The 12,074-nt window shown below is 36.6% G+C and overlaps 1 protein-coding gene across 2 annotated transcripts in view; it reads right to left on the bottom strand.

The window, feature by feature from the left end:
• TENM3 (teneurin transmembrane protein 3) overlaps window positions 1-12,074 on the bottom strand; it is a 116,621-nt gene that overhangs the window by 93,735 nt on the left and 10,812 nt on the right. For both annotated transcript variants that reach the window (XM_010193031.1, XM_010193039.1), the window contains exon 2: window positions 3,752-3,874. In XM_010193031.1, coding sequence (XP_010191333.1) covers window positions 3,752-3,874 — 123 coding nt within the window. The remainder of the gene's footprint in view (window positions 1-3,751; window positions 3,875-12,074) is intronic.

Raw genomic sequence — 12,074 nt, 5'->3', positions numbered from 1 at the left:
AGGAATGCCTATTACGGGGCTTCAACACTTATCCTTAGCAGATAATGATCCTACGGACTCCCATTTTCTCCATCAAAAAAGAGCCAGTTTTACCCTGCAGCCATGTGCCCCTTTAATGCCACACTACCTTGCTCAAAATCATCACTATTATTTTCCCTCCTAAGAACAAGCCATTAATTACTCTTTGTTCCCAGTTGTAGCTCAAAGGACATACAAAATTCTTTAGTAGCATCATCATTTCCTTTTCACATTCTAAAGAGTAACAGTTCTTATACACAACTTTAAATTAAAACATGAAATGTCACATTCATTCACACAATTCCACAACAGTCCAAATCAGAAACCAAATTTTAAGATATCTAGCCTTCCGAATATATTATCTTTCACTATACTCCTTCTCTACCCTCAAAATTTCTTCTTTCACAGACCCTCCCCAAAAGACATTAATACAAAACACACAAAGATTTATAGGAAAATAATATTTATATCATGATTTTTACTTATATTGCTAGATAATCTATTATTTTATTTACAAAATACATTAATTTGCTGTATCACATCCTAGCTAATATATTCAATCATTATATGATGCACTTATGATACTGATAATCCAATGCATTATGGCTAACATGTAAAATATCTGTTAAATATATTATTTGTAAACTGTATTTCGACTCTCTAAGATTAGGGTGGACAAAATCCTCAGCAAAACAAATATGGGAAGTGATAAACAATATTTAATTATTTTATAAGAAAAGTAATTTACAAGTATCAATAAAATGACATGGAGCCAAACTCCGTCTCCTTCTTTGCAAACATCCTATAGATTAAAACACAAGATAGACTGTGAATAACTGAATATAACTCAAAGTAAAAATGTATCCACAATCAAAACACAAAAATGCTCAATAATAACTGCTGCATAGTGTCACACATAATATAATTTTCCACCCTTCAAAGGCAGTACTAATTAGAATATTAGATTGCAAGGCTGGATTTACAAGTCAATAGCATATTCTCCCATTCCACTGAACAACCTTGTATTCAGATCTGTTTCTGTGAGACATCAGCTAAATATCCTTCTGCAACAGCCATTTCAAGGTATGAAATTAAAATCCTCCTTAAAAACATACCTTTTAGAAAAAAACCAACCAACATAAAGCCTCTATACCTTTACTTAACATAAGAGACTGTGAACAAAAAAAAAGCTCAATACGTATCGGTTAAAGCAAGTAAAATGTATTTTAATGTGTATAATCTCAAAAAGTGCATTTAAGTAAACCACAAGAAATGCCTCATTCTTTTCCCACTCACTTTTAAAAAAAATTTTAAAAATCTGCAATTAAGCACAAATGATCATAAGGTATTTCTGAACTGCACATAGGTTTTACGTGACACAAAATAAAGCCAGCACCATGTGAGATGTGACCAACTGCTAGAACACAATGGTTAAACAAGCTCTGTTTTTTAACCTTTCTTTTCTGTCGCCTAGTTATAAAAACAGATAAAGTCTTGATGCACCTCAAATACATGTTTGTATTTGATTAAGTATGACTTACAAATTACTTGGGAGAACCTAAACTCAAATGCTCTATAAAATTCATCAAATCCATAGAAAGCACACATTTTTACGCCACCTTATGCAGCTCTGAACCACGCCTGTCTAGACAAGCAGTGTGATACGTTGCCAGCACTTTACTGTTCATGTAGGGAGAAGCACCGGGAGAGAAAAAAAAATCCACAAAAGAAACAAACAAAAAGCCTTTGGAAAAGGCTTGTTCAGAGATTCAAGCTTCACTTAACAAATGATTTGCATTTAAGGATGATTTAACATGCTTTTACTATCAATTTATGACTAGGTATTTCCAGGTGAACCACAGCTGTATTTTCTTCAGAGGTCATAAGGATGCATTTTCAAGTTCAAGCTTTGCTAATTCATCACACAAAGTATCTGTTCTTCTGAATGGCAAATGAATACCCAGGATTTAAGCCACAGTGGGCTATGACTTTCTGACCAAAGCAGGCCCAGCATTATCCATAGTTTATGAGAGACAGAATAAAAAAAACCAGAACGCCTGGCCCACACAACACAGGGAATTTCTCCCATCTGAATCAGAGTATCAGGATATTACCAGGGGGCTAAAGAGGGGCAGTACTCAAAATTGTTCAGCTGTCCAAGTATCCAAATCAATGCTTTATTGATTCTTTACAGTTTTCAGTAACTAGTATGATAGCAGAGGAGCCCCCTCCTTAAATTTCACATCTAGTCATCACGCTTCTGCTTAACTTTCCTTTTGTGGTTTAAAATGTGTGTTCTCTGGTCTGTCTGTTGTTTAGCATTGATGTATGCTGATAAATGACCACTTACCATATTCTGCAGAGGACAGCATTTTAACAGTGGATGAAATTAACCCTGTTCTCTTGTGCAGTATTTAGGGACATAAGGAAGGAAAAATGGGATTTGATGTATTTGTTATTTCCTTTTATTCCTGAGGCAAAGTATAACAGGCTTTAATTTGCAAAAAAAAATAAAAATTATCAGGGGAAAACAGAGAATTTATATTCATAGAATATTTACAAAAATATGTATATACTTTATACAAGAAAGTATATTGACTACTCAGGGCAGAAGACAGTGGGATGATGAGCTGTCACTGCAGTATCAATATTCATTAACCATACAGTGGCTTTTTGCTATTCATTCAAAACACGTAAACACACAGAAAGAGATAGTGAATATCTAAGTGCAAGAAAAAGGCAGTAGGGTAAAGGAAACGAAAAAAGAAAAAGTCCTGCTGGAGAAGTTTCATATGGTCACAAAGATGACAAAGAGAATGAACTGTGCTGTATCTTTTCTGTAACTTGGAGCTATGATAACTTGAAAATTTTTCAAGATGTCAGCTGCTGGCAGAGGCTTCCTCCTCCTCAGTGGTAAGGAGTTCAGCTCTACCTTGTGAAAGGGAAAATGGATTTTTGTGTAATGAAACAAACATCGCATTCATCAACCATTTACATCCAGTTTTCCATTCAAAAACTATTGATTTTAAAGCCTCTGTTAGCCAAAAGTGCACAGGCCCTCAAATGTTTTGAGAATCTTAAAGGGCAACACGGAAAAAGGTCGATAAAAACCAATCCCTTTATGTGGTTTGTATTTTAAGAGCTCTTACAACAAAATTAATAAAGGTTTTTCTTTTTAATTTTATATATTGATTTGATGATTGAGACTCTCATAAGCTAAAGACTGAGAAAACAAATTAACATATTAAATTTCAGAGGAAATTAAAAAAAAGAAGAAAACATTATCATCTATCAAAAAAACCCACAAGCCATTCCATACAGAGGCCATCATGCCATAGGAAGCTCCTTGATCATGTGTTGCCTCCTACACACAGCTAAGAGAGAAGCTCTGAAAATATGCAAAACTCCCCTGTGGAGCCTTTTCTGGTATCAACCCTTTAGAAAAAGAGATTATGTTCCTCTGTCACAAACAAGGCTTTTGTCTGAAAATATCCAGGGCATCACCATTCCCTTCACATGCTAGGTAGGAGGAATGGTGCACTCTTTTCAACTGAAATACAACTCCTGTTTAATATCTACATGTCCATTTAAAATTCTATTTACAAATGCTCTGTACTTTCACTAAATACACAGTGTTTTGGGGGAAAAGAGCTAAAATCTAGTGATGTATGTAAGACACAAAGAAAGGAAATGCTTTGGCAGAAGGAAGAAAATTGGTGCCTGTTTCACTTACCATTTTCTCCAGCAGGTATTGTTACAGGATGTGTTGGCACAGTATCGGAATTCACTTTTCCATTCTCAAATGTATCATTTTCAGTTTGCTGCAACTGCCAGTTGAGGCCAAACAGATGCATTGCTGGTGGTAAAGGATACTGGTTATTTGATGCTCTTAACCACAATGACAAATTGCACAAATAATGGCTTTCCACGCTTCGCAGCAGAATAGCAACTCATACATTAAAAAATTAAATTACAGAACAAGCAATCAGAGAGTAATAGTTCAACTTAGCAATGGCACCAAGCAATTACTACCACTGTCCTTCAATGATACAGTGCTTTCAGTGAACGCAGCTGACAGAAAGCTCACCAGTCTCATTCTGAGTCTTTTACCGGTCCTGAATCAATGGTCAAAATGATAGGCAGTAATTATATCCTTTTCTCTTTTTTCATTTTTTGATCCTTCTGAAGAGACAAATCATTTAAGTTAGCTCCTAAATGACCTACTTATGTCACCAGCAGATGGATTCGTTCTGCTTAGCCAGAAAGGTAAAAGAAACAAAACAAGAGGAAGGAGGGTGCTGTGGGTGTTGCAGGGCTAACCTAAGGTATGAACATTCCTTTTCATGATGTCACCAACATCTCGTCCAGCCTCCAGTTACAAACCCATTCCCCACGCTCATCTAAAGAACAAGACCAGTAATGATAATGCATAAGCTGGGTTTCTGAACGACTTAATTCCACACAACCACATTTATTAGAGAGATGTTAAATGTTAAACGTTTAGCTAAGCCAATTATGAAAGTCAGTCAACCTTCCATGGTGTTGAGGGGAACTACTTAAGGAACCCTGATGTCACCCAGGGATTAATGAATGAACCCCTTGTCTAAACTTTCAGAGCAAAATTATGGAAAAAAAATTACCTTAATGCTACACTGCGATACACACAATGCATGCAATTTCTTGCTATCTGTGGCGTGTTTCCTTCTCTTGCAGTGACTCTATGATACTGCCAAAGCGAATTTTATTGTAATTACTTGAATTTGCATTTGGTATAACATGGGCTTGATGATTCTATGACAGCAGTTATCTCCAAAGCTGAAACAGTTTTTCAGTGCTACTGGGAAATAAAAATACACTCGAAAAAAACCTCTATAATAATGTATTTTAACTATTTGTGCCAAATATAAAGAAGATAATTCATTGTATCTAGTTGCTTCTGCTCCTTCTGCTTCTGAAACAGATCACTGCTATAGTCAATGTTATTAATTTATTCATCCCTTCTATCCTAATGACAGCAATTTTTCATCCCTTTTGGTTTCATCTCTGATCTTTCAAACCCTCTGTATTGACCATGGCAACCCTTACTTAAGACGAACAGGCATCAGTGGAAGTGAGACAGCGAACACTGCAGAATTAAGACCCTCTCTGCCAGGTCTTTTGGTTTAAACACTCCCCCTCATCTCCAACAAAACAGAAAAAAACAGAACGCAACCAAAGACCTATGAATGCTTCAAAGACCGAAACCCTCACTATAGATGACATATTATCTTTGTTGCTCTACTATTACTCTTTTTTCTCAGACCTTAAATTGCCTGTCAAAATCTGATAATGTAGAATGTTCCTTGACCCTAAAACCTTATTTCTTTATTCCCCTCTCATCTCTTGTTAAACCATAAATCCAACCACCACCATTTTTGGCTCATCAATAGAATTAGCTGTTATTATTTTGGCCCTACCTCAGCTGAAATTCTTTTTTATTTATTAATCATCTGATGACTGCATTTGTTTTAATACATTTCATCAAAATCCCTAGGGTCAAACTCTGCTATCTGTTATACTAGTTCACTTCACTGGCAGCTATGAAAGACTGCAAATAGCTAAATATTTCATGACTGAAACCCAGTACATTTCTTGTCTTCAGTCTGGAGGTCTAAGTCCCCTCTCCTAACTTTGCTGGCTTCTTATCACTTTAAATGCTCTGCAGGAGAAAAAAGGAAGTGACGTTCATTTTGCAACTCTAGAAGTGCATCCCTTCCAAACACATGAGCTTAGAACATCATTAACAGCTCTGTCTGCTGGTGCTATGTACATGCCCTGTGCATCTTCATGCTCCACTGGGAAATCAGAAGGGGAAGCTCTGACATGGCCTTCTAGCCAAACCCTCATAATTCAAAACAGCTGGAACTTGAAGTCTTCAAAGGCAAGGAGTGTGGGCTCTATATTGATTACATCTCAAAGAACCATAGTTACTACAAGGTAAGTGACAATTACCTTGTCTTTGTGTTTGTACTGAACTGAGTCCCACTGTAGTTCACTGTCAAAGATGGTGAGTAACAGCTGTATTGCTCAAAAATACTATTACTCTCTCCACTTTGACACTGAACTAGCACCAAGTTTGATAAAATATGTTTAATAAAAATGAACAGATGGATATGTGCAGCTGTTTCACAGATTGTGAACATCTGAATATTTTTGAAGCAGACCAAAAATGTTGCTTGACAACTCTAATGACAACCCAAAAGCTACAGTGTGTACCAATACACTAAATAATTCAACTATGTAATCTCCCCGAGACAGCACTATGGAATTTAGAGAATTCTCACGACAAACATATGAGAACAACATGAAAGAACTGGGCTTGTTGATACAGGATCAAAGTATAAGGCACAATTTCTTTAGAGACGGGGAACTTTGGGAACGTGGATAAATTGACTGATTAAGACAAATTCAGGCAGTATTTTGTCAATTAAGTTTGGTCTTTTCTCAGTCAGACATCTATAAAAAAGCAAACTTTAAGCCCTTGTCAGTGTTATAAGGACAAGGCAACTGCTAAAAACTCTTGATGCCCCCATGAGTCTGATAAACAGCACCTGGTACTGGTAACTGCACACTGAGAGCACACCTCAGCAAGGGGTCTGAGACCTTGAAGTACAATGTTATGAACTGATTCTGAACTTCCAGAGGTGGAATGATGCAGGCAGACTGCAGCAGTGTATATGTTTGTTTGATTTCCTCAGGTCTAGAAAAGGATGAAGATGCTCTTCCACCTTTGGGATGGGGATGTAAGAATCCAATTCCCTTCTCTATTATGTTCAGAGAAGTGGTAGCTTTACTTCTTTCTACAAAGAATTTGATATATGAAGCAAAATTAAAGCAAAACCGTATAAAGCTACATACATTTCCCTATATAGTGCAGCTATTTTAGTCCCAAATCAAATGTAAAGCAGTTTCTTGATTTTTTGATTGGATATTGCCTGTTGGGTCTGGTTTACTCTCATTCAATTTGGCATCTATTTGGTGTTAGACAATGACAATGAAGACAGGAGATCCTTCCCAGAGTAACTAGCTCTGAGTCTGCCAAATCTATGAGGGTACTAACACTGGAACAACTTTCAATGCTGGCATATCTTTGATGGCAGCAAGGACTTGTTTGAGAATGCCAGATGCCTCTAACCAGAAGGCACACAGCTTGTGATGGCTGTGGTCACAGGCCACAACAACTCAATCCAAATAACCCACAGCTGTGAGCATGGATGAAACCTCAGGGGATGGGAGAAAAGACAGGTTGTCACAATTCCAAATGTGCCCACAAACCCTAACAAAAGCCTCCTTTTACTTGCATCAAAACTAGGATGATTGCTCCCATTGGGGAACAGGATGACTTTTTAAGCAGAGAAACAGATGATCATATCCTCTGCCTGTTCTGCTGTTGCAGTCTCCATCTCTATTCCACGAAGTAATCTCTAGCTACCAGACCTTCTTCACTTGCTGGATACATGATAGCATTTTACTTTGGGACTGACAGAGATGTTTAAGGTGTTATTTGCACTGCCACTGGCCAAATTATCAGCATTACGGCCAGCCTTCAGAGTGCAGTGATAGTTTAAATGGTGAGGACTCCATTCCCTCTACCAGAGTGGGAAGGAGAGGCATCAGAGACCTCTAGGATAGGATCTGTGCTGCTCTTGGCATGAACACAGCACTGACCTCAAAGATACAAGCAGTAACCAAACTAACAGTTGGGCTTTTGCCTCCATCCTTTATATTTCTGCAAAGTGGCACATGCCAGATGCTGGGATATTGAAAAGATTCAGAGCTCAGATTAAAGGAGTGCATTTATACCTCCAGTAGCACTGATGTCAACACAAAAATGCTATCATTTGTTACAGGCTATCAGGTAATCTTACCATCTGTCACCACACGGTTCACTGAAGGGTTTCTGAACCACCTTAAACTGCATTTTCAAGCTTGGCTGCTCTTACCTTTCACTCTGTAATTGAGGTCTAGTTATTTTGGTTTGTAATCAGTCTACAAGGCCTTCATTTCCACTCAATAATTAAAAGAGCAACTAAGAATACATTTCACAGCAAACACTTGAAAAAAAATACTATGACTAGTTTACACTATGTAAAACATTTTGCAATCATCTGCTTCAGGAAGAAGTTGCTGCTATCAGGCCCTTTCATTCTTTTAATGTTGCCAGCCCATTTGTCTTGCACGCTCCTTTCTCAAGCTGTGCTTTATGCATTCCCTTTACAAGGAACTTGTTCTTGAGCAAATACACTGTATTACCACTTCAAAACCTTCTTCGAGACTTTCTTCAGCAAGCCAAAAATAAATTCATCCCTTTATTAGTAGGTGGTAAGAGAGACAGATAATTTATGTAACTACGTGGCAGAACTAGAACTGTGAGAGCTGACAACTGCCTGCTGCATTCGACTGGGGAGTGCTTTCCCTTCGCTGCCTTGTTCACCGGCTCTAAGCTCTCTGCCAAAGTTATGAGGCACAAAAAAAATCTTTACAGAAAACCATTTTATGTAGCTGTTTCTCCATTTTTGCAAAAACTGGGCTTGTCTGGAATTCCTTATTTTCTCCTCATACACTTGAATGGTAAGAGGATAGAACAGCTAGTTAATAAAACAATTGGACAGCTGTTAGCATCCTCCAGTATCCAGGATGTAGCTCTGAACAGAAAACAGTTTGAACGCGGATGTGTACAATGCTGGGGTTTATGATTGCCATCAGAAGGAAAAAATATTATTTTTCTTTGTCAGAAAGAGTAGCAGTATGCATTAAAAAAAAGAGAAACTTATTCATTGTTCTGGTCAAAATTCAAGGGTGTCTCCATTGTAACTCATCACGAACAACCACATCTTTTTTCAAAGTACTGTAAGTAACAAATAGGCTTATATGAAAAACAAGGGGCATAGCAAACACCCTATGAGCTGTGCTACTCAGAACATTAAAGATGTAGGTGGTAAGGATGAACAAGCAAATCCACATGCATATAAGCAGAAGCTTTATTCACAGAAGTAGCCCTACAGTTACTGGAGAGTTAACTGAAGTTTGAGTTAGAAGTCTCTGAAGTACTTGGCAGAAATGATTGAGCAGCTTCCATTCAGAGTTTGGTAAACTTGTTTTTTTGCAATGAAAGAACTCTAAAGGTGATACAGTGCATTTCAGAGGAACAAGAACTCACAGATAGGATTCTTCTAAGTAGAAAGAAGCAGAAACAGAGGTGCCTGAATTGGGAAATGGACTTCCAGTGTTCCTACAGCTCTTCTTAGAATAATGAGAGATGAAAAATTAACACTAGACAGCAGAAAGAAAAAACACTGGCTATCTCTAAGTAGCAAGCACCTCCCTAAGACCTCTGGAGATAAGGCCGATGGCGTATGTTCTATAACATAAAGAACTTGACACTGTGGGGAAAGTTGGCAAGAGGAACTGAATTATGTTGGTGACCCTCCTTTCTTCCTCCCATGTGTTTTGCAAGGTATGGTAATCAAGTCTTATTATTCATGAAGCTGTGCTTGAAGATGAGCTTCTTGCTAAGATATTGAACTCATCTTCCAGGACTGCTACTGCTATGTATTTCTGGGTGCCGGTGCTTGCAAACTATGATTTACAAAATTGCTTCCCTAGAATTAATAGAATAATATATATGCACACTTGCACATAAGGAAAAGTGAATATAATTTGTATTTAAAGCAATGCAAAAAGATTATAATTTAAACTAAGCAAATTGCAATTATTGCTCAATCTTGCTGAAGGATTATCTTCTAGTTCATCTCCCTGTTGGCAATACATTTTCAAATGAAATATTTGAACATTGAAGTGGTTTTTAAAATTATCTCCCATGTATTTTTCTTGGAGCTATAATTAGAATAAAAACTTATTTTATTCTGAAGGACCTGGAGTGGACCAGAAGATGTGCAAATCAACTGTCAGTGATTTGCATTCATTTGCTTTTTTCTAAGATAATAGGATGCCTTGGATGTTGCTGTGGATCAAATAGTGAATTAAAAATAGTTAATTAAAATTTTAAATAAAGTGAATTAAAAGTTACAACAGACAAGTTCTTTATTTATTACTGTTTTTCTCATATCAACAAAAAGCTTGGTATTTCTATATTTAAAATAAGTTAAAGTACGTGCTTTTGAGCACCTTTAAAAGGTAAGCCATCAGTAGCATCATATGAAAGTTTCTGAACCTATATTTTGAATGTAAAACATTGCAGTATAGCATTATATGAAAAACTTAGTGATACCTATCAAGATCAATATAGCAACCGAAAAAGTGTGGTCTCTTTCCTTCTATCCTCAACTGCTGAACGGGTTCATTGATTTTACTGTTTCACCTGCAAAAAATTCAACCTTTATACTCTTATTCCTCATTTTCTCTTGGAACCTTTTAACAAAGAATTGGCAAAACACATCACAAAAACATTGCCTAGGAAAAAAAATTTATCAACAAAGATGTATCAGTTATTTACTAGGGACAAACTTACTTTCTTTGACCACTAACCAAAGATGATCATATGACATTTGAAAGTATTGTTGCATTTGAACTGCTAATAAAGATGTGGGGTAGTCTCGGTGTAACTATTTTTACTACATTCACCCAAAACTGGAATGTTTATTCCTCTGAAAACTTGTATGGCTAGATGTCTCAGTTGTCAGGCCAGGGACTTTTATATAACAATGGTCTACTTCTGTCAACAGCATTACGTGAAGCACATTCAAAGCTTAAGGGAGAGATCAGATTTCTTAAAACAGAAACAAAGATCATTATTCAGTAGCCTCTTATTTAAGATTTATCATCTGTTATGTCTTGTTTCAGATCTGTCCATTTATTCTGATGATCATCCAACATTCCCCATTATGTAACAGTCTTCAGTATTAACTAAATAGTTTTTAGTATCAGCCTGGGCTTTCTCCCGAACACAGCTTATTTTTTGTCAGATAATGTTCACAGTTAACAAGATGGTGAAAAATCATTGTAGGTAGAGAAATGATGGGGAAGTGCATATTAGACTGCTGACTCCCTTGAGATGAGGGTTGTTTTGCCTTTTTTAGTTCATACAATGGCATGAAAAACATGCCATAAATTTTGGGTTTCTATCTAATAAAGTCATAATCAATGATTTTGTTGTCAAGTATTGTGGAGAAGAAAAAAAATTACCCTGATTTATGCTTTTTAAGAATGGGTTAAGACTGTAGGATAATTACTTCTCTGTATTCCTTCAGGCATTCCTTTATTCTCTTCCTTCTCAATCTTTAACTCCTTCTCTTTACTCCTTTAAACTTGCTTTCTGGAAAACAGCTGAGCCTCACGTTTGCGCTTATCTATTTTAGGTTTTTCTCCACAATTTCAACAGAAATCTTGCTCAGGGCAACATCCTTTAGATCGCAGCCCTCATAAAACAGAAGTGTTAAGAAAAAATGCCGATGTAATGTCTCAAAATTTATCGGAAACGTCTTTCTTAGGCAAGAACATCAATGAAGCGGTGCTACCATTTTTATAGTTCAAAAGCCTTATTTATTATGAAAAAAACCCCAAAACCCAAACCCAACAAGAAACCAGAAGTCTATTGAGGGATATAATAATAATGAAATGGCACTATATGATCACGCATAACATATTTGCATGTTCATGGCATAGAGAAGTGCAATCTGATGAAAAGATTTAAGAACCAAAGGAAAAAGAAACAGGGGCCAATTAATATGATGTTCAAAGCACACACCAAAATATAGTGAGATACTTGCGTTGCATATTTCCATCTCATGACTGGCTAAAAAAGATCAAAGCTTTTTTTATTCCATATTAAGAATGACAGAATATTACAGCAAACATGCAATAAGGAGAAATGTAATAAGCTTTAATAAAAGATGATAAGAAGGTTTGATAAGAACTTTTGGAACGTCACCAAATCTGGAATGTAAGATGAAAGCATCTGCATGTAGAGATTGTAGTGTGTTATTTGGAACCCCACGGAGCTAAACTGTGATTAGAACTACATATTTTTCCATAAATTAGCTTTTGTTTTGAATTTC

The sequence above is a fragment of the Mesitornis unicolor genome, unplaced genomic scaffold (genome assembly GCF_000695765.1).
Source record: "Mesitornis unicolor isolate BGI_N332 unplaced genomic scaffold, ASM69576v1 scaffold2051, whole genome shotgun sequence".
Taxonomy (NCBI): Eukaryota; Metazoa; Chordata; class Aves; order Mesitornithiformes; family Mesitornithidae; genus Mesitornis; species Mesitornis unicolor.
Note: the sequence above shows the minus strand (reverse complement) of the source record. Positions and strands in the feature narration are given on the sequence as shown.